This window comes from Denticeps clupeoides, chromosome 3, assembly GCF_900700375.1.
Source record: "Denticeps clupeoides chromosome 3, fDenClu1.1, whole genome shotgun sequence".
NCBI lineage: Eukaryota > Metazoa > Chordata > Actinopteri > Clupeiformes > Denticipitidae > Denticeps > Denticeps clupeoides.
Genome location: NC_041709.1, coordinates 33,547,038 through 33,570,886, shown reverse-complemented (window position 1 = coordinate 33,570,886; position 23,849 = coordinate 33,547,038). Strand labels below are relative to the sequence as shown.

At 42.7% G+C, this 23,849-nt stretch overlaps 1 protein-coding gene across 3 annotated transcripts; it reads right to left on the bottom strand.

Annotated features, from left to right (window-relative positions):
* Window positions 1-6,111: 6,111 nt before the first annotated feature.
* Window positions 6,112-23,241, bottom strand: LOC114785609 (zinc finger protein 493-like). 3 transcript variants are annotated; one of them, XM_028972017.1, is made up of 7 exons: window positions 23,191-23,241; window positions 21,810-22,739; window positions 18,175-18,852; window positions 17,401-17,502; window positions 15,676-16,521; window positions 12,405-13,190; window positions 6,112-10,953 (listed from the first exon to the last, which is right to left on the bottom strand). In XM_028972017.1, exons 2-7 carry the CDS (start codon window positions 22,729-22,731, stop codon window positions 10,475-10,477), a joined length of 3,813 nt encoding a protein of 1,270 aa, XP_028827850.1. In that variant the 5' UTR covers window positions 22,732-22,739; window positions 23,191-23,241; the 3' UTR covers window positions 6,112-10,474. The 3 variants fall into 3 exon arrangements, with proteins under 3 accessions (XP_028827850.1, XP_028827852.1, XP_028827851.1); XM_028972019.1 differs by lacking the exons at window positions 21,810-22,739; window positions 23,191-23,241 and adding an exon at window positions 19,414-19,706; XM_028972018.1 differs by lacking the exons at window positions 21,810-22,739; window positions 23,191-23,241 and having other exon boundaries at window positions 18,175-19,342.
* Between the last annotated feature and the right edge of the window lie 608 nt (window positions 23,242-23,849).

The following is a 23,849-nucleotide window of genomic DNA, read 5'->3' as shown; positions in this document are numbered from 1 at the left end:
ATGCCTAGCAGAAGAGGATCTTCAATTCCCACCTCCAGCATAGCTTTGACTGCGTCCCAAGAGGCAAAGGGGCAGAAGTTTCTGAGGTAGTCAAACAGCTATACAGCAGCAGGTCCCCGGGGGTGGATGAGATCCGTCCTGGTATCTCATGGCTATGGATGTTGTAAGGCTGTCGTGATAGAATTTGACAATCTCCAGTTTGGTCTAGGAAAGCCTTGGGGTCTTGCCAGAGCAGCTGGTGGAGGTCACTGGGCAGAGGGCTGTCTGGGATTCCTTGCTTGGGATGCTGCTCCCGCGACCCGGATAAGCAGAGGAAGACCACGCCGACAATGGAGATGTTGTCATAAGGAGAAAAGGTACCTACTGTTTCTCATGCTTTTTCGGCCCAGTGAATTTCCAGCCCCTCCCCTAAAACATTATCTCCACCGACCGTCAGTATCTCTGTGATTGGATGATTGTATGTCCCTGGGTCTGGAGAGGAGCCATGCCAAAGACGAAGAGTGTTTTAAAGATTTTATTATACATTAAACATAACTTAGGCGAAACCCCATAGTAGTTCGGAAGGAACGTATGCTCAGCATTTTAATCCATTAGAACAAAAGCATCTACTCATTTTTACTCCGCCAACATGGACACTTTGATCAAGAAAGAGAAAAGAAGAAATTTGATTCAATCAACCTTCAGACCATACGTCAGTTTGCCAGAAGCTCAGATCTCCAGTTCCTGACTTTCTCACATCTTCCCTATTTTTCCCCCAGGTGTAATTACTGGATAGATGGCACCACAGCAGTAGACTGTTGGAACTGGAACACCACCACTGCTGGCCTTTTTTTATATCTCCATATTCATATAGTTTATCCACTTATAATAAACTATTTTGAGCTTTAAGTGTTGGTTTAATTTGTTTAACTGATGAACTTGTTGTCTGGTCCAACAGAAGATTTACTGTGTTGTGCCAAAACAGTCAAGGTGTAAACACAATCACCTATGAACTAGAAGACCACAAAGACCCAGGTTCAAACCACACTTACTACCATTGTGTCCCTGGGCAAGACACTTAACCTTGAGTGTCTCCAGGGAGACTGTCCCTGTCACTACTGGTGGTAAATTACTCTGGCTTAGGGCATCTGATAAATGCCACAATTGTAAATGAAAACACACAGAAGCAAGTCAGCGGAGTGTGATGCTTTGGACAATGTTTTATTGGGATGTTTTTGCATCCAAACTAGGGCTGCGCGATATATCGGAAAATTATCGTTATCGCGATAATAGTATATGCGATTTCTGTATTGCAAAGAGTTGCGATAAATGGAATTTATGCTGCGTCCGAAATCGCATAGTATGAACTATTGTTTCGAGCTGATGCCGCGAGGTCAGGAAAGGAGAAATCGGCTCCATCAGGAGGGTTTCGGAAAAACGCTTTTTATTTAACAGAAGCCAGTAGGTGGCGCCAACAGCCAATACCTAATACCAACACACACATCCTGAACCCTCACACATTTACCCGTAACATAGTTAACTATTTGCAGTACCCCAGTCCCCGGGTCCCGTCGGCATTTGGCAGACGCCCTTATCCAGAGCGACTTACAACGTGCTTAAGTTACCATCGATGAAGAGATCAATTCTGGTTCACTAGGACCCCAACAATGAATACATCTATTTTATTCACTCTGTTGTAGTTTCTGTACACAAGTTCGACAACAAGAAAATTACAATTTAATCTAAATATTCTTTAAAGAGGAAGGTCTTGAGCTGTCGTTTGAAGGTGCTCAGTGACTGAGCTGTTCTGACCTCGAGGGGAAGTTCATTCCACCACCGAGGGGCCAAGATGGAGAACAGTCTAGATGAATGTTTTCCTTTTACCTTCAGAGATGGAGGGACCAGGCGAGCAGTACTGGAGGCTCGGAGTATACGAGGTCCAGTGTGAGGTGTAATAAGGACTGTGAGGTAGGATGGTGCTACTCCATGTTTGGCTTTGTAGGCCAGCATCAGTATTTTGAACCTGATGCGTGCAGCTACTGGGAGTCAGTGGAGGGAGCGTAGCAGAAGGGTGGTGTGGGAGAATGCGAGACGAGTTGTATGTCCGAATTCAGGGTTGAAGATCAGTTGTGCTGCTGCATTTTGTATGAGTTGTAGAGGTCGGATGGTACATAGAGGAGGACCAGCTAGAAGAGTTACAGTAATCCAGTCGTGAGATTACTAAGGACTAAACCAGTAGCTGGGACGATAAGGACGATTTCGTCTGATATTGTAGAGAAGGAATCTACCTGTTACAGTGTTAGTTTTAGTTTTTTTTTTTGTAAATTAGGATATTTGTCAGGTGCATGAATCAAAATCACCAGAATAGCCTTATCCATCTTAGCTCCAATAAGGTTATTGACTCTTGCAGCTCCAGGTGTTTTTAATTTTGGTTCGAGTGAAGTGGTGAACTTTTTGAAGGTAATCGAGTCACACAGTCGTGTAGACATTCCAGTCTTAATAAACATATTTAACCAATGCTTCTTCTCATTTGTGGTGTTCCTGCGTATTTACTAGCCAGCAGCTATTTGGCCTGCCTGGATCCCATATGCTGCTACTAAAATTGCACAGGAGCTTCTGGTGTTCTCGCTCAAGCTCATGACCGGTAGGTACATGTTTGTTCCCTTCACATTGTAGGCTCTTACTAAAACTGCATTTCTTTTCAGATGACTGGCAGTTTGAGAGGCCTTCCAACGTGTATTACATGGGAGATCTCATCCATTTTGAGGCTTCTGTCAAGCAGTACAACCATGTTCCCCTCCGGGTGTTTGTTGATTCCTGTCTGGTTACCCCTTACCCTTATGCAGCTTCTGCTCCCAGCTATCTCTTCATTCAAAACCATGGGTGAGGTGCAGCTTAATTTCCTCATGGGTTTGTTTGCAGTGTGCTGTATTCTAATTTTACCCTCATTTCTTCTAGGTGTCTGGTGGATTCCAAGCTCACTGGCTCCTCCTCTCGCTTCCTGCCACGTACACAGGATTTCAAGCTCCAGTTCCAGCTGGAGGCTTTCAGGTTTCAGCAGGGTGACACTGGCTCTGTATGTGTCTGAAGCAAGCCCTTTGCTCTCCTGGTTCCATCACCTTTTGCATGGTGCTTGACCCTCCTCTCTCTTGTTACAGCTGTACATTACTTGTGTGCTGAAGGCAACCGCGGCTGCTTCCCCCACTGATGCTGAGCACAAGGCCTGTTCTTTTGTTGGCCAGAAGTAGGTCTTGACTAGCTGGCTGCATCACAAAAAACATCCACGTGTGCTTTTTATTCAGGACCTGATCTTTGTATGAAGGTGGGCTGGTGCGGGTGGAGAGGACCAACTGTGTAGCTGCTGTGATGGCACTTGTGGGTCCAGGAAGGCAAGAGATCTGACCTCTGTCTCGGGTATGTGAACATGGTATGCATGTTTAGGGTTTGTGCTGAGCAAAATTGCACGTTTTTAACCCCCCTGTTGCTTGTCCTTTTTCCAGACTCCATGTGGGAGAAAGAAGTGTCTGTGGGACCAGTGTTCATCAGTGGGACCAGTGTTCATCAGCTTTTCAAATGGACTTTCAGATTCGTGGGGTTTTTCCCCTTGAGAAGTATTCCACATATTGTATCACCTGCTTCTACAACAAGGCACTTACTTTTATTTTTGCCACTGTCATAATCAAAGAAATCCCAAATAGGACTTTCTTCCGCTTTCTTCCGACTTTCGCTTCAGCCATCATGCTAGCCAGCGGCGTCACGGACAGACTATGGACACGTGACGTCACAGACCACGTGTTACCATAATGGTCAAAAACCTGGCTTAAAACTGGCAGCGTGAAGTAAATAGATTTTAATTCAACCCAAAAGGCTTATTACAAAGACGAAAACGAAGGACGTTTTTGCTATAATATTAGTTCGTTTAAGTTCGTTTTGTATACACACAAAACAGTTTCAGTTAGTTTTAGTTTTTTTTTTTTAACTCTTTATTTCAGTTAACGAAAATGCTTTTTCAATTCTAGTTTTAGTTTTATCGTTCGTTTTCGTTAACTATAATAACCTTGGTGGGCAGAGGCTTCCAGTTTTACCTTGTAGAAAGCAGTTTTAACAGAAGTGAGTTTAGTGGAAAATTTGTGCAGAAGATTCTGGTAATGCAATGGGTCTAAGTCAAGCTGTGATTTCTTGTATTTTCTCTCCACTGCTCAAAGTACTCTTTGATTACTGCGCAATGTATCGGAGAGCCAGGGCGCAAGGGGAGAAGTCCTTTTGGGTTTTGTTGATAGAGGACAGAGGTGATCCATGGAAAGGTGAGGTGAGGAAAGAGTTAACAGCTGTCTCTAGTGGTAAGGAGAAGAATGAATCAGAGGTTGGGAGATGTAAAAGAATGCAGGAAGATACAGATGAAGGTGACAGTTTGAAGGTTGTTTCGAATGAAGGATGGATGGGGGACAGTTGTGGATCCTGTAGGTAGAGTGAGTATGAAGGTCAGGAAGTGGTGCTCAGAAATGTGAAGGGGAGTGGAAGAAAGTTGGAAGTCCGAAGTTGGAGAAGGACGACTGAAGACCAGGCCCAGGACATTCCCTCCTTTGTGTGTTCCTTGACCAACAGAGATGTTTCATTGTGGTTAAATTACAGTTTGTGGTTAAATTACAGTTGTGGGAAAATGCCCTCTGTAAAGGTAAAAAATAACAACATCAACACATACATATACAACACATACTACCCTCATTCATACTATATAGAACATACTGTTTTAATGGTAGCGCAGTAAGTACAAATTCAAGTAATATGCGATTTCAGACGCAGGATTAATTTATGTGCCAAGAATTTGTGTGTCCAAATTTGACCAACCAGATGGGCCCTTACTATCTTTATACCCGCCTCCCAAGTAGGTGATATAATGCTATTGGCTAGACCCAAAAGGGCCTAGTGGAGTAGAGACAAGCGAGGAAAATGACAGCAGTGCAGAACTTGTGTCTAAAAAGAATGGTACATCAGAAATTTGGCAATATTTTGGCTTCAAGATAGAAGACACGCCACAAATGCAGGTACTGTGTAAGTCGTGCCGAAAAACTGTGGTCACGTCGAGAGGAAATACTACTAAAACGAAAAGCCACGTAACAATAAAAGAGTCATACAGTCAACCATCAATCAAGGTTTTACAAATGCAACGCCTTACGAAAAAACGTCAAAACTCCACAAGGAATTAACACACTATCACACGATTTTTAGACATGATGCCTGTTAACACCGTGAGCTAAGACGGTTTTGTGGGTCTAATTAACAAATTGGACCGAAGATATCAGCTGCCATCGAGAAATTATTTTTCTCATGTATCAATTCCACAGATGTACGACACTTGCGTGAAGACAGTGAGTTCCGAGCTGAGCCAAGTAGACTTCTACACTAACACCACTGACCTGTGGTCCAGTCACACGACTGAGCCCTACATTTCTTACTTAAGAATTTGAATTGAAAGCACGCTGTCTGGGAGTTGTGTACTTCCCCGAATCCCACACCAGCGAAAACATAGCACATGGGCTGCGGGATGTTTTAGCCAGTTGGAACTTAAAAGAGGAAAATCAAGTGTCCATTACAACGGACAACGGCACCAATGTGGTGAAGGCTACCGAACTTAATGATTGGGTCAGACTACAATGCTTTGGTCATTGCTTGCATCTGGCCATCGGTGAGTATTGAATGTTTGTATTTGCAATGATAAAAAAAATGTACAGTTGTTTGTATAGTTGCATGTAGTATAGACTTTGGATTGTGATATGTGGATATAGATTTTGGATATGTGACCCCACCTGTGAAAATCCGGCTAAAATCACCAAATCTAATTATGAAACAAAGAGCGTCAAAGTAGTCATAGCGAGAACATTGTCAACAATATGCCATATAGGTTTATAACAGGATAACTTGTGAAATTTGAGATTTTATTCACTTTACCTTTCCATCTTCTACCGGAAAATGGGATTACTTTGGGATTACTTTATGTGCAAAACAAATGGTGATTTGGGCGTTATTATTTTTGACTTTGACGCTAACTGTGCTGTCCTCACTACAGTGTGGAACTGAAGCTATACAGCCAGTTAAACTCTTCCCGCAAATAATGGCTTGAGTCGTCGTAAGTTTTCTTTTAAGCCATTTACTGTGACTTCATTTATTTACAGAGACAGAGTTTAACTGGCTGTATAGCTTCAGTTCCACACTGTAGTGAGGACAGCACAGTGAAAAGACATTGCATCTGTGGTGATTACAGTGTGGATTACATGCGATGGACCCAGATTACACACAACTGAATTCTAGTGTGGTCTTGACGAATTATAAGGAAACAGGATATGACCCATAACAACTTCCTGTACAAAATAAAAGCACTCGCTAAAAGTTTCTAACTTTGAACCTTTCAAAATAAAGTTGCACTCAAAGGATGCCTTAGAAGGCAGCACACTCCCCGCCTGATCTCTGTGAGGTCACTAACCAGAGCTAATACATACAGCTAGTCTTTACCCAAAAGCAAAACAACCTCCGAAGCTGGTCTGAGAAAGGTCTTTGAGTTTCCCTGATTAGTTGTCCTTAACTCCACCTTTCGTACATTCCCGTCCCCTCCAGGGAACGCTTTCGTAATCACAGCCATAGGCCAGTCATTACGGGCAGCTTGTCTGTCTCTAAGAAGCACAATGTCTCCTTCTTGCAAGTTCCGGTGTGACTTGTTCCATTTCCTACGATACTGCAAAGTTGGCAGGTACTCTTTCCTCCAACGACTCCAGAATCTATCGGCAAGAACCTGCACTTGTCTCCACTGTTTGGTGAGAAGATCTTTGTCTGTGAAGTCTCCCAGTATAGGTGGGACTCCAACCTTCTGGTTTAACAGCATTGAAGGTGATAGGATGAATGGGTCCTCAGGATCATCTGAAACTGGGATTAGTGGTCTTGCGTTGATGATGGCTACTACTTCTGCCATTAATGTGCATAGAACATCGTGTGTTAACCGAGTGCACTGATCGCGAAGCATTGCATCCAGAATCTTCCTAGCTACTCCGATTAGTCGTTCCCAAGAACCTCCCATGTGTGACGCATGAGGGGGGTTGAATACCCATGAACACCCTTGTTGGCTTAGGAACCTCTGCACTGTGGTCTCAGGGTTGTTCCCACTCATTCCAAGCTCCTTACACGCTCCTACAAAGTTTGTGCCACAGTCAGACATGAGCTGTTTAGCTGGTCCTCTCACTGCGAAGAAACGTCTCAGGGCGTTGATACAGCTTGAAGAATCCATCGATTCGATAACCTCGATATGTACTGCTCTGGAACTCATGCAGCAAAACAGAATAGCCCAGCGCTTGCTTCCTGCCTGCCCACCCTTAGTGCGCCGTGCGATGATAGACCAGGGTCCAAAAACATCTAAACCTACGTAAGTAAAAGGAGGGCAGGTTTGGAGACGCACCGCAGGTAAGTCAGCCATGCGTTGTGTTTGCAGTTTGCCTCTGAGCTTACGGCAAGTTACACATTTATGTAAGGCAGAGTTAATGAGCCTTTTACCACCTAAAAGCCAGAACCCTGCTGCCCTGAGAGCTCCCTCCGTGAGGTGACGACCTTGATGCTGTACCTGAGAATGATAATGCCTGACGAATAACAAGGAAACATGATTGTCCTTTGGGAGAATTATTGGGTTAGTTTCTCCAATGTCCAGATTAGCATTTTTCAGTCGACCTCCGAGACAGATGAGATTGTTCTGCAGGATTGGACTGAGGTGAAGAAGATTGCTGCTTGGATGGACTGGATCATTCATCATCAAGGCTTTGAATTCCTTAGGGAATGCTCTTTTCTGCACAGCGCCAATGATGATTTCCTTTGCTTGAGATAATTCTTCTGGAGTGTGAGGAAGATCACACTTACGCCACCCTTTACACTTTTCAGTGCGCTTCGAATGAATGTGAGACCTTGCATTGTGTATTAAGACGGCTATGGCCCGAATGAGAGAACTCAAACTAGAGAATCTTTGAAAGCTTTCCGCTTTGAGGTTCTTCTCTCGTAATTCTGTTACATAGCTTCTCACTTGAGTACGGACATTCACATCCAGCTCTGGTTCAACTAGATCAAAAGGTTGAGCCTGCTCTGATTCATTAGGAGTGTTCATGAGAAATCCTGTAAACCACGTCGTCTTTGCCAGGAGCGAAGCAGGAACAGACCTTGATGCAAGGTCTGCAGGATTGTCCTCTGTGCGCACATAATGCCATTGTTCAGGCTTCGTAGTTTGACTAATGCGCTGAACCCTGTTATGGACGTACACATAGAAGCGTCTCGATTCATTGTGGATGTAACCTAAAGCTACCTTGCTGTCAGTGTAGAATTTCGTGGAATCTAATTTTAAATCCAGTTCATCTTTAATCAGGTCAACCATTTCCACAGCTAGAACGGCTGCACAAAGCTCCAGTCTTGGAATCGTTGGTTCAGACAGAGGTACGAGCTTGGACTTTCCCATCACAAATCCGACCTGCACTTCTCCGTTCTCTTGTACAGTTCTCAGGTACGACACAGCACCAATAGCTTTGGTAGATGCATCAGAAAAGGTACAGAGCTGTGCGTGTACTGCTTTGGCTAAAGAAGTCGGCGTATATGTACGTGGTACATGAAGGTGTCTTAGCCTCTCTAGTGAGTCGTGCCAGACTTTCCACCTGCCAATCTTATCTTCAGGGAGCGGCGTGTCCCAGTCCGACTGTTCAGCTGTGAGTTCTCTTAGAAGAGCTCTTCCCTGGATCGTAACTGGTGCCAAGAACCCCATTGGGTCGAAGATACTATTTATCGTGGAGAGGACACCACGACGGGTGAATGGCTTGAGGTCTTTCGCCACAGAAAAGGTGAACGTGTCACTTGTCACTTCCCACAGAAGACCTAAACTGCGCTGAGTGGGCACAACTTCCCCACTGAGATCCACATTCCCTTCAACTGCTGCTCGGTCTTCCTGAGGGAAAGCTTCCAAGACCTTTCGGCTATTAGAAGCAAACTTGTGAAGCTTGACATTTGATTTGGCAAATGATGACTGCGTTCTGCTGAGCAGATCAATGGCTTCAGCATCAGATGGAAGGGAATGAAGACCATCGTCCACATAAAAGTGGCGCTCCACAAAGTCAACTGTGTCACTCCCATGTTCTCTCTCATCCTCTTGGATAGCTCTCCTGAGTCCATAAATAGCTATGGCTGGAGACGGGCTGTTCCCGAAAACATGGACTTTCATTCTGTAGTCTATGACTTCTTTGGTCACGTCATTGTTCTTATACCACAGAAACCTCAGGTAATTCCTGTGATCTGGGCGCACTATGAAACAGTGAAACATCTGCTGTACGTCTGCAAGTATAGCTACCTTTTCCTTGCGGAACCGCATCAGTACTCCAAGCAGCGTGTTGTTAAGATCAGGCCCTGTGAGAAGCACATCATTAAGAGAAACTCCAGAACACTTAGCGCTCGAGTCAAATACCACCCTGATTTGGCTTGGCTTTCGAGGATGGAACACCCCAAATGTTGGAAGGAACCAACATTCTTCATTCTGTCCCAATGGTGGCGCTACCTCTGCATGGTCGTTCTCCAGAATCTTCTCCATGAAGGCTACATACTTTTGTAACATCTCTGGTCTCCTTTTTAGGCTGCGCTGGAGCGATGTGAAACGTTTGACTGCTTGATCACGATTATTAGGTAAGCGTTGTCTCGGTTGTCTGAATGGGAGTGGAGCAACCCAACTGTTAGACTCATTTCTGTAGACCTCTTTGTCCATCATCTTCAAAAAGATGTCATCCTCGATAGAAGGAGCCAGCTTGTTGTCACTCTCCGTTTGATTGAAGACTGTTCGTCCTAACAATTCTCCTGCAGCTTGGTTGTTCTTTAAGTTTCCCTTCCTTGTCCTTGTGTCAGGATCTATCCTTTCTTTGATACATAGGAAATTTGTACAAGGTTGGAAGGTTGAAGGTCGACCATTTTCGAGCACTGTTGTTTTAAACGAGTTAACCGTTGGCTTGTGTGTGCTCCCCAAGCAGACTTCTCCGACTAGCACCCATCCTAAGTCTAGCCGTTGCGCAAAGGGGGCGTTGTGAGGTCCGTTAACTTGCTCCCTCACTTTATGTACTCGTATTATATCTCTACCAAGCAACATGAGTATCTCAGCTGTAGGATCAACCTCTGGAATGAGCTTAGCTATCTTACGAAGATGGGGATGGTGACGAGCCACATCTGGCGTCGGCTCTGTTCTAGGATGCCCTCTGGACCCAGTGGAGGTGGTGAGTGACAGGAGAATGGTGGCTAAGCTGTCATCCCTTTTGGACAACATATCCCACCTCATGCAGGAAACCCGTGAGCAGCTCCTCCACTGAGCAGCTTCAGTGGCAGGCTGCTGCACCCACGATGTAGGAAGGAGAGGTTCAGAAGGTCTTTTTTTCCCCAACCGCTGTCAGACTCTATAACAAAGACCTCACAGTTGACCACACACACACAGACAACGAAACATTCACTCTTTCTTCACAACAATTCTTGTTGGTTCCAGTATGTTACCACAATGTATAGGTGTGGTTATATCTAATTTCTTCAGTTTAACGACTGCGAAACACTTATAGAGCTTTTCATCGGTATGTAAACGTTCATTACATTTGAGTGATGCTGGTGTAAAACTCTTCCCACATTGTACAACCTGGTAGGGCTTCTCTCCAGTATGTGTTCTTGTGTGTATTTTAAGGTTTTCTGCTTTTGCTAAATTCTTCCCACATTGTACACACTGGTACGGCTTCTCTCCAGTATGTGTCCTCGTATGTATTTTAAGGTTTGATGCTTGTGTAAAACTCTTCCCACATTGTACACACTGGTATGGCTTCTTTTTTGAAAAGTTTCTCTGTTCTGTTTCAAGAATCTTTACTTCTTTTAAACTGTCGTTATACTTGTGGAACTGGTGTAACTTTTCTTCAGTTTGATCAGCGAATTCCATTTCCTGATCTGTAAAAACAAAACAACCATAAGCCACCATAGACATGCTTCAGCCTGATTAATCAAATAACATGACATTTTAAGCAGAGGTCCTGGACAAATTTAGTGAGGAATAAAGTGGATATTGAAAGTGAAACATTCATTCAAGGTGAGTGTGCTGTGCATCACAATGACAAAAACAGTCTCTCAACAAAATGTGTCCTATGCCCTTAGTAAGCAATGGGCAGCCATGAAAGCACCAGTGGAGCAGAATGACAGGGGACAGTCCCCACATTCATGACAGGGGACGTCATTGGCAATTTACCGGTTCGGGATTTGAACCTGCAACTAGGAATTTGAGATAAGGCATAAAATTCATATAGCGATATAAATTTAACCATAGACGATATATATTACGGTATATAATTTTGTAAGTACATTTAAACGTACGTTTTTGAAAGGGTAACGGGTCCATAGCAAAAACACTGCTGCATAAACGTTTTACAGATACATCAACATATAACATAACCTCATACCATATTTTGTGTTTTCAGCTATAGACTTTACATAAAAAATTTTATCATGCAGTCCCTCCAGGATTCCAAGATTTTATTTTGTGACATTTTAAATCATAATGACTATATTGCACAGGGCACCAAACAGGCTAGAACCACTCCAGGCCATTTCCATACACGCTGTCAGTACCCAATCGCAGGCACCGAACTGTTCGGGCAAATGGTCTGGATTGGGCACCGACATGCGTACTGCACTTAGTAAACTCGGAAGTGCGCAGCAACAGGCGGAATACTTACAAATTAATTGATTGCAGACCCAAAAAAAAGTTATTTTTTAAGACCTTTAATCTCTAGATTAAATAACTATAAAATGACTTGTAATCCTTTAAAGTATTATTTTAGTAAATAGCTGTAGATAATAAAAGATTATAAGGCCTCATCCACCCAGATGTTCAAAACGAATGCCCTCTGAACACCATCTGCATTTCTGCTGTTTTGTAGCCGCCTTCGATTGCTGTTTCACTGGTGTTTGCTTGATGCTGTTGAACACTTGCAGTTTAACGTCAGTCAGGATTTAATCAGAAATAGACTGCAATAAAACATGGAATGCAGTGTTTATTTAACACCATCCAAACACACAGCAAACTGAATGCTGGTGCTGAACGCCCATGTGGACAAATTGATTTGCTTCAACGAGCAGAGAAACGGTCAAATTACAGTCTGCATTAACGTAACGCGACGAAGCCTGATTCAGACATTGGAGTGAACAAGGCCTTAATAAAAACCAAAACCTGGACTGTGAAACATGAGGGCTGCATATACTAGACCTTTCCAAAATAAAATTTCTAAATGTATAAAAAGCTCCATCACACTATTACAGTCTGTGAAAATATATATGTGTGTATGAAATAGATATTTACAAAAATTCACGCGCTATCTGAAATGCTTACAATTTATTTCACTCACCTGAATGAATCACATCATCCAAGTCCTGCTTCTCATCATTCACTGTTAGTTCCACAGTTTCTACCCAATTCACAGGTGTGATGATATCTGATTTCTTCAATTTCTTCTCTGTACGCTTGTCGGCCTTTTCTTCAGTATGTAAATGTTGATGATGTTTGAGTTGATCTAATGTTCTAAAGCCTTTAGAGCAAAGAGTGCACTGGTACATATTTTCAAGATGTATCTTCTTGTGTGTAATAAGGTTTGATGCTCGTGCAAATCTCTTCCCACATTGTACACACTGGTAGGGCTTCTCTCCAGTATGTGTCCTTTTGTGAATTGTAAGGTTTGCTGCTTTTGCAAATCTCTTCCCGCATTGTACGCACTGGTAGGGCTTCTCTCCAGTATGCGTCCTCGTGTGTATTTTGAGCTGTGATGCATCTGAAAAACACTTCCTACATTGTACACACTGGTAGGGTTTCTCTCCAGTATGTATCCTCTTGTGACTTTTAAGGTTTCCTGCTTTTGAAAATCTCCTCCCACACTCTTCACACTGGTAGGGCTTCTCTCCAGTATGTGTCCTCTTGTGTGTTATAAGCTGTGACGCTTGTGTAAAACTCTTCCCACATTGTACACACAGGTATGGCTTCTCTCCAGTATGTATCCTCTGGTGTGTTTTTAGACTGAATGCTTGTGTAAAACCTTTCCCACACTCTTCACATTGGTAAGGCTTCTCTTTTAAAAAGTTTCTCTGTCCTGTTTCAAGAATCTTTACTTCTCTTAAGCTTCTCTTGTTGAACTGGTGATCTGTAAAAACAAACAACTGTAAGCCACCAAAGATAAGTTTGAGCCTGATCAATCAAATGACATACATTTTTAAGCAGGGGTTTCGGACAAATTTAGTAAGGAATCACAATGACAAAAACAGTCTCACAACAAAGTGTGTCCTCTGCCCTTAGTAAGCAGTGGGCAGCCATGAAAGCACAAGTGGAGCAGAATGTGGGGACAATCCCTTGTAAAAGGGGACGTTATTGGCACCTTACAGGTTCAGGATTTGAGCCCGCAACTAGGACTTTGAGATAAGGCATAAAATTCATATAGCGATATAAATGTAACCATAGACGGTATATATTATGGTATATAATTTTATAAGTACATTTAAACGTAACAGTTTTTGAAAGGGTAACGGGTCCATAGCAAAAACACTGCTGCATAAACTTTTTACAGATACATCAACATATAACATAACCTCATACCATATTTTGCGTATTCAGCTATAGACTTTACATAAAAAATAGTCAGAAAATACACTACGCTTGTTCATATTTTATCATGCAGTCCCTCCAGAATTCCAAGAATTTATTTTGTGATATTTCAAATCATAATGACTATATTGCACAAAGCACCAAACAGGCTAGAACCACTCCAGGCCATTTCCATACACGCTGTCTGAACTGTTCGGGCAAATGGTCTGGATTGGGCACCGACATGCGTACTGCACTAAGTAAACACAAAAGCTCACAGCAACAGGTGGATTACTTACAAATTAATTGATTGATTGCAGAAAACCTAAACTGGGGAACACGAGGGCTGCATATACTGGACCTTTCCTGAATAATATACAGGGAGTGCAGAATTATTGGGCAAATGAGTATTTTGTCCACATCATCCTCTTCATGCATGTTGTCTTACTCCAAGCTGTATAGGCTCGAAAGCCTACTACCAATTAAGCATATTAGGTGATGTGCATCTCTGTAATGAGAAGGGGTGTGGTCTAATGACATCAACACCCTATATCAGGTGTGCATAATTATTAGGCAACTTCCTTTCCTTTGGCAAAATGGGTCAAAAGAAGGACTTGACAGGCTCAGAAAAGTCAAAAATAGTGAGATATCTTGCAGAGGGATGCAGCACTCTTAAAATTGCAAAGCTTCTGAAGTGAGATCATCGAACAATCAAGCGTTTCATTCAAAATAGTCAACAGGGTCGCAAGAAGCGTGTGGAAAAACCAAGGCGCAAAATAACTGCCCATGAACTGAGAAAAGTAAAGCGTGCAGCTGCCAAGATGCCACTTGCCACAAGTTTGGCCATATTTCAGAGCTGCAACATCACTGGAGTGCCCAAAAGCACAAGGTGTGCAATACTCAGAGACATGGCCAAGGTAAGAGGCTGAAAGACGACCACCACAAGACACACAAGCTGAAACGTCAAGACTGGGCCAAGAAATATCTCAAGACTGATTTTTCTAAGGTTTCATGGACTGATGAAATCAGAGTGAGTCTTGATGGGCCAGATGGATGGGCCCGTGGCTGGATTGGTAAAGGGCAGAGAGCTCCAGTCCGACTCAGGCGCCAGCAAGGTGGAGGTGGAGTACTGGTTTGGGCTGGTATCATCAAAGATGAGCTTGTGGGGCCTTTTCGGGTTGAGGATGGAGTCAAGCTCAACTCCCAGTCCTACTGCCAGTTTCTGGAAGACACCTTCTTCAAGCAGTGGTACAGGAAGAAGTCTGCATCCTTCAAGAAAAACATGATTTTCATGCAGGACAATGCTCCATCACACGCGTCCAAGTACTCCACAGCGTGGCTGGCAAGAAAGGGTAACAGTAAAAGAAGAAAAACTAATGACATGGCCTCCTTGTTCACCTGATCTGAACCCCATTGAGAACCTCTGGTCCATCATCAAATGTGAGATTTACAAGGAGGGAAAACAGTACACCTCTCTGAACAGTGTCTGGGAGGCTGTGGTTGATGCTGCACGCAATGTTGATGGTGAACAGATCAAAACACTGACAGAATCCATGGATGGCAGGCTTTTGAGTGTCCTTGCAAAGAAAGGTGGCTGCTGATTTGTTTTTGTTTTGTTTTTGAATGTCAGAAATGTATATTTGTGAATGTGGAGATGTTCTATTGGTTTCACTGGTAAAAATAAATAATTGAAATGGGTATATATTTGTTTTTTGTTAAGTTGCCTAATAATTATGCACATTAATAGTCACCTGCACACACAGATATCCCCCTAAAATACCTAAAAATAAAAACAAACTAAAAACTACTTCCAAAAACATTCAGCTTTGATATTAATGCATTTTTTGGGTTCAATGAGAACATGGTTGTTGTTCAATAATAAAATTATTCCTCAAAAATACAACTTGCCTAATAATTCTGCATTCCCTGTAATGTATAAAAAGCTCAATCACACTATTAATGTCTGGGAAAATATGCATGTGTGTATGAAATATATATTTTCAAAAATTCACCCGCTATCTGAAATGCTTACAATTTATTTCACTCACCTGAATTAATCACATCATCCAAGTCCGGATTCTCATCATTCACTGTTACTTCCACTGTTTTCAACAAATTCACAGGTGTGATGATATCAGATTTCTTCAATTTCTTCTCTGTACGCTTGTCGGCCTGTTCTTCACTATGTAAATGTTGATGATGTTTGAGTTGATCTAATGTTCTGAAGCATTTAGAGCAAAAAGTGCACTGGTAGGTATTTACAGGATGTGTCCTCTTATGTTTTTTAAGGTATGATGCATCTGAAAAACTCTTCCCACATTGTACACACTGGTAGGGCTTCTCTTTAGTATGTGTCCTCTTGTGTCTTTTAAGGGTTCCTGCTTCTGCAAAACTCTTCTCACATTGTCCACACTGGTAGGGCTTCTCTCCAGTATGCGTCCTCTTGTGCGATTTAAAGTTTGATGCGCGTGTAAAACTCTTCCCACATTGTACACACTGGTAGGGCTTCTCTCCAGTATGTGTCCTCTTGTGCATTTTAAGGGTTCCTGCTTCTGCAAAACTCTTCCCACATTGAACACACTGGTAGGGCTTCTCTCCAGTATGTGTCCTATTGTGTATTTTAAGGGTTCCTGCTTCTGCAAAACTCTTCCCACATTGTCCACACTGGTAGGGCTTTTCTCCAGTATGTGTCCTCTTGTGCGATTTAAAGTTTGATGCATGTGGAAAGCTCTTCCCACACTCTTCACACTGGTAGGGCTTTTCTTTAGAAGAGTTTCTCGGTCCTGTTTCAAGGATCTTCACTTGTCTTAAACTGTCGTCATACTTGTTGAACTGGTGTAACTTTTCTTCAGTTTCCTCTTTACACCTCTGATCAGCAAATTTCATTTCCTGATCTGTGAAAACAAAAAACATAAGCCTCCATGTTTAAACCTGATCAATAAAATGACATGACATTTTAAACAGGGGTTTTGGTCACAATTAGCGAGAAATAAAGTGGGTATTAAAAGTGGGCAGCCATGAAAGCCACTAGTGGAGCAGAAAGTGGGGACAGTGCCTTGCACAAGGGGCTCAATGTATCAAATCATTTGGAATACCTTTTGACTACAGTAGGGCCCTATGATTTCCACGATACAGAAAACACGGCGGAATTCACGTTTCTGGTTTTCCGGTTGAGGCGGGACGTTGCACAGACCAACGTAATCTAAATGTGTGTTCAGCTGTGGCAAAGAGGCTGTCAGTTTGGAATGCAAACAAATCAGCAGATTTAAAACATGATTTTATTATTATGGTTTCGGTTCATTATCCAAGTGGGGGAAAAAATTATTACAGGTCTCCCCATTGTTTATTTATTCGCTGCTTTTTATGTTTTACATGCATGATTTCATTGAGCTTTTTAAAAATATTTCTTCACCTTTCACAAGGCAGTTGTGTAAAATAGGAATTCCCTGGGTATGAAGGACACTTCTTAACAAGTCTGGTCCTACTCCTCCTTTCTTAGTGAAACACCTCTGCCAGCAGGTCAGCACAGTCTCTGATGGAATATCTGAGGCTGTGGGCAGCAAGTTCTCAGTAGTTGCATCCATTACCTCAAAGTGAGCAAAAATAATGTTGCTAGATGTAATGATACTAGAGCATCATTACTGCTAATGGTTATGTCTGCCACATTTGTAATTAATGTAACTTATGTGGGTCTCCCCAGTTATTCATGACTTACTGATTATCCACAGCAACACAGTCAATACAGTTCCTTATATGAACAGAACTCCACTTACCTGAATATTCTTCATCATCCAACTTGTCCTTCACATCAATTCGTGTTGGTTCCAGAATTTTTCCACAGATCAGAGAATCTGGCGATATTTCTGGTTTAACATCTTTGACAAAAATACAGACACAATTACAGCCCATCGCCTCATAATGATTTCTCTTGAAATGTAATTGGGCGTTTAAAAAAGTGGGATGGACAAAGCTTTGAAAAGATGTCTGCATTAAAACTGTGGGATGGGACAAAATGATGATATAGTTTGTAAATGTTTTCATTGTATTGTGCTTTAAGGAACCAACAGCACTTTGAAAAATGATTCTAAACTGTGTATACAGTAGCAGCAACAATTACTACTAATACTTCACACATTTAAAAGCATTGGTAGTGACAACATAACATAAAGAGGAGACAGGCTCATTATTATATGAAATGCGTCACACTCAAAATTAAAGTGGAAAAAGACACTACAGGCTGATCCAACATTGATGAAATGTCCTTAAATCATGGCATGCAGGGTATATTTGACGCCATGCGAACACGCAGCAAAATTAACGCTGGTGCTGAACGCCCATGTAGGCGCATTGATTTGCTTCAATGAGCAGAGAAACGATCAGATTACAGTCCGCAGTCAAGTAACGGCACGAAGGCTGCATATACAGAACTTTTCCTGAATGATATTTCTAAATGACTATTACAGTCTAAGAAAATGTGTATTTGTAAGAAATACATATTTACAAAAATTCACCATCTATCTGAAATGCTTAAATTTTATTCTACTCACCTGCATTAATCACATCAACCAAGTCCTGCCTCTCATCATTCACTGTTTCAACCAAATTCAAAGGTATGATATCTGATTTCTTCAATTTCTTCTCTGTATGCTTGTCGGCATTTTCTTCAGTATGTAAATGTTGGTAGATATTTGCAGTATGTGTCCTCTTGTGTGTAATAAGGTTTGATGCTTGTGTAAAACTCTTCCCACATTGTACACACTGGTAGGGCTTCTCTCCACTATGTATCCTCTTATGTGTAATAAGGTTTGATGCTCGTGCAAAACTCTTCCCACATTGTACACACTGGTAGGGCTTCTCTCCAGTATGTGTCCTCTTGTGAATTCTAAGGTATGATGCTTCTGCAAAACTCTTCCCACATTGTACACACTGGTAGGGCTTCTCTCCTGTATGTGTCCTCTTGTGAATTTTAAGGTATGATGCTTCTGCAAATGTCTTCCCACATTGTACACATTGGTGGGGCTTCTCTCCTGTATGTGTCTTCTTGTGGGTTATGAGCAGTGATGCATGTGTAAAACTCTTCCAACATTGTACACACTGGTAGGGTTTCTCTTTTGAAAAGTTTCTCTGTTCTGTTTCAAGAATCTTTACTTCTTTTAAACTGTCGTTATACTTGTGGAACTGGTGTAACTTTTCTTCAGTTTGATCAGCAAATTTCATTTCCGGATCTGTAAAAACAAACAAGCATAAGCCACCATAGACATGTATGAGCCTGATTAATCAAATAACATGACATTTTAAGCAAAGATCTTGGGCACAATTAGTGAGGAATAAAGTGGATCCTGAAAGTGAAACATTCATTCACGGTGAGTGTGCTGTGCATCACAATGACAAAAACAGTCTCACAACTAAATTTGTCCTCTGCCTTTAGTAAGCAGTGGGCAGCCATGAAAGTATCTGCGGAGCAGAATGTGAAGACAGTCCCTTGTAAAAGGGGACGTCATTGGCACCTTACCTTTTTGGGATTTCAAGCTGCAACTAGAACTTTGCGATAAGGCATAAAATTCATATAGCGATATAAATTTAACCATAGACAGTATATATTACGGTATATAATTTTATAAGTAAATTTAAACATAACAGTTTTTGAAAGGGTAACGGGTCCATAGCAAAAATACTGCTGCAGAAACATATAACATAACCGTATACCATATTTTCTGTATTCAGCTATAGACTTTACATAAAAAATAGTCAGAAAATAATTGAGTAAACTAAGCTCAGAGGGTTACCGTGGGCGAGCAGCTAGTGGCCGGACTTTCACCCATGGGGCCCGGCCGGGCCCAGCCTGAACTGGATACATGGGCTCATCCAACTGTGGACCCAACACCCGCAGGAGGAACATGAAAGGTCTGGTGCAATGTGGATCAGGAGCTTTGGTGGGAGCTTTGGCAGGCCAATCCCCAAACAAGGAAACTGGCTATTGGGACATGGAACGTCACCTCTCTCACGGGGAAGGAGTTGGAGCTTGTGGAAGAGGTTGAGTGGTACTGGCTAGATATAGTCGGACTCACCTTGAAAAAATAGCATTGGCTCTGGATGTCCTCGAGAGAGGTTGGACACTCTCCTTTGCTGGAGTTGCTCCAGGTGAGAGGTGGAGGGCTGGGGTTGGCTTTTTGTTAGCCCCAAGACTCTCAGCTTGTTTTTTGGGGTTTACCCTGGGGGACAAGAGGGTAGCATCCCTGCTCCTTCAGGTCGGGGAAAGGGTCCTGACTGTTTGCGCTTTTCGACGAATAACAGCTCAGAGTACCCACACTTTTTGGAGTCCCTGGGATGAGTGCTAGATAGTGCTCCGACTGGGGACTCCATTGTCCTGCTGGGGGACTTCAACACTCACGTGGGTAATGACAGCATGACCTGGAGGGGCGTGATTGGTAGAAACGGCCCTCTAGATCTGAACTCAAGTGGTGGTTTGTTATTGGACTTCTGTACAAGCCACAGTTTGGCCATAACAAACACCATGTTCAAACATTAGGATGCCCATCGGTACACTCGGTACATCTAGGTTGCAGGTCGGTGATTAGGGGAGGTTAGGGGAGCAGTCAGGCTGAAGAAGGAGGCCTATGGGGCATGGCTGGTCTGTGGGTCTCCAGAAGCAGCAGACAGGTACCGGACGGCCAAGCAGGGTGCAGCAGTGGCAGTCACTGTCGCAAAATCTTGGGCATGGGAGGAGTCATGTGAGGCCATGGAGAAAGACTACCGATCAGCTCCAAAGAGGTTCTGGCAAACATTTCCGATGCCTCAGGAGAGGAAGGCAGCAACTTGCTCACACTGTTTACAGTGGGGTTGAGGAGCTAATGACATTGACAGGGGCTATAGTCGGGCGGTGGAAGGAATACTTTGAGGAGCTGGACGAGATCAGTCCTGGGTATCTCATGGCTATGGATGTTGTAGGGCTGTCATGGTTGACACATCTCTGCAACATTGCTTGGACATCGAGGGCAGTTCCGGTGGAGTGGCAGGCTGGGGTGGTGGTGCCTGTTTTCCCAACTATAGGGAGATCCCACTCCTCAGCCTCCCTGAAAAGGTCTACTCCAAGGTACTGGTGAGGGGGGTCCAGTCAATAGCTGAATCTCGGATTGAGGAGGAGCAATGTGGTTTTCGTCCTGGCCGTGGAACTGTGGACCAGCTCTTTACCATTGCTGGGGTGATGGAGGGGGTATGGGAGTTTGCCCAAGCAATCCACATGTGTTTTGTGGATTTGGTGAAGGCTTATGACTGTGTCCCCAAGGGCACCCTATGGGGGGGGCGCTCCAAGAGTATGGGGTGGACGGCCTTTTGTTAAGGGCCATTCAGTCTCTGTACCAGAGGAGCGTGAGGTTGGTCTGCATAGCCAGCAGTAAAGCGAGTGTGAAGCGCGTGGGATGAGGTCCAGCACCTCTAGATCTGAGACCATGGTTCTCGACCAGAAAAGGGTAGCTTGCCAACCCGGGTCGGAAGAGAGGTCCTGCCTCAAGTGGAGGAGTTTAAGTATCTCAAGGTCTTGTTCACGAGTGACAGATAAAGGGAGCAGGAGGTCGACAGGTGGATTGGGGCAGCGTCTGCAGTGATGCTGGAGGCTGAACCGATCTGTCATGGTGAAAAAGGAGCTGAGCAAGAAAGCAAGGCTCTCGATTACGGTGGTAGTAGTCTAGTGGGTAACACACTCACCTATGAACCAGAAGACCCAGGTTCAAATACCATTTACTACCAATGTGTCCCTGAGCAAGACACTTAACCCTAAGTTGCTCCAGGGGGACTGTCCCTGTAACTACTGATTGCAAGTCGCTCTGGATAATGATGTAAAAGCTGTAAATGATTTACTGCTGTTGGAGGTGGCTGGGGAGAGGGATTCTGTCTGGGATTCCGTACTTGGGATGCTGCCCCCACAACACGGACGAGGAAAAATAATAATAATAAAAATACCTGGTTCAGATGTTCGTGTGAACAAGGCCTTAATAAAAACCAAAACCTGGACTGGGGAACATGAGGGCTACATGTACAAAACCTTTCCTGAATAATATTTCTAAATGTATAAAAAGCTCCATCACACTATTACAGTCTGGGAAATTTTGTATTTGTGTGTATGAAATACATATTTACAAAAATTCACCCTCTACTTGAAATACCTAAAGGTTATTTCACTCACCTGAATGAATCACACCATCCAAGTCCTGCTTCTCATTGTTCACTGTTACTTCCACAGTTTCAACCCAATTCACAGGTGTGATGAAATATGATTTCGTCAATTTCTTCTCTGTATGCTTGTCGGCCTTTTCTTCTTTATGTAAATGTTGATGATGTTTGAGTTGATCTAATGTGCTAAAGCCTTTAGAGCAAAGAGTGCACTGGTACATATTTGAAAGATGTGTCATCTTGTGTCTTTTAAAGCATGATGCATCTGAAAAACTCTTCCCACATTGTATACATTGGTAGGGCTTCTCTCCAGTATGTGTCCTCTTGTGTGTTATAAGCTGTGATGTTTGTGTAAAACTCTTCCCACATTGTACACACTGGTATGGCTTCTCTCCAGTATGTGTCCTTTTGTGAATTTTAAGGTATGTTGCTTCTGCGAAACTCTTCCCACATTGTACACACTGGTAGGGCTTCTCTCCAGTATGTGTCCTCTTGTGTCTTATAAACTCTGATGCTTGTATAAAACTCTTCCCACATTGTATACACTGGTAGGGCTTCTCTCCAGTATGTGTCCACTTGTGTGTTTTAAGCTGTGATGCTTGTGTAAAACTCTTCCCACATTGTACACACTGGTAGGGCTTTTCTCCAGTATGTGTCCTCTTGTGTATTATAAGGTGTGATGTTTGTGTAAAACTCTTCCCACATTGTACACACTGGTATGGCTTCTCTCCAGTATGTGTCCTTTTGTGAATTTTAAGGTTTGCTGCTTTTGCAAATCTCTTCCCACACTCTTCACACTGGTAAGTGTTCCCTTTAGAATGTTTTCTCTGTCGTATTTCAAGGATCTTCACTCGTCTTAAACTTTCGTCATACTTGTTGAACTGGTGTAACTTTACGTCAGTTTCCTCTTTATACCTCAGATCAGCAAATTTCATTTCCTGTTCTGTAAAAACAAAAAACATAAGCCTCCATGTTTAAACCTGATTAATAAAATGACATGACATTTTAAACAGGGGTTTTGGTCACAATTAGAGAGGAAAAAAAGTGGGTATTGAAAGTGAAACTGTTTTTGTTACCTGCTAGGTCACCACTGTGTCAAAGCATAAAACTCAGTGGTTTCAATATTGAAATTAAATATTAAAACAATTGCTCAGTGCATCAAATAATTTGGAATACCTTTTGACTACAGAAAACACAAAGGAATTGCAGAATCTAACAAATGAAAGGGAATCTGACAAATCTGTTGTAAAATGCAGAATGTATCATTCACATTTCTGGCCGCTGCAGCCCACTACACGACAGAAAAGTGAAAAGAAGTGAATATGGTCACTTATAAAATTCCTACTGATATCCAGATCCCTAAAAGCCCCTCAAATCTTTTTAACTCCACTCACCAGAATATTCTTCATCATCCGACTCTTTCTTCACAACAATTCCTGTTGGTTCCAGTATTTTACCGCAGTTCAGAGATGTGATGGTATCTGGTGATATTTCTGGTTTAACATGTGTGCTGCTCTGGTCTACACTCCTCAGATCAGCAGGTAACAGAGACAGACTGGGATCCATCTTGGGACCTTGGAATGAAGCAGAAGGTTATTTCAACTATGATCATATCACCAATAATCATTCTAGAATCATTTTCTGCAGAACACATTCACAGTATTCCTATAAAATACACATAAATAGACAACGCAGATTTCTGATATTACATAAAGACACACAGTCACCTTTGTAAATAATTCCCAGGAGATTAATCAGTTGCAGCTAATTTTACAGCGAGCACAACCAACTCCAGCTTCTCTCTGTTCACATAAAAAGGCTTGTAGCTCATGTGAGCTGCTGCAGTCTTTTACAGACAATCACAGCAGAGTGTTTTCTTATTTAAATGTGATTGGTGATGTTGGAAATGTGTTGGATAAAGAACAGTGAAGAAAAAGTCTCCACATTAAATGTGTGAATGATCCCAGACATCAGTCTGAATGAGCATTTAGCTGCTAACGTGAAACTACTTTAGCATAACTGTATCTGTTGCTGTTAAACCTGTTCACCAGCC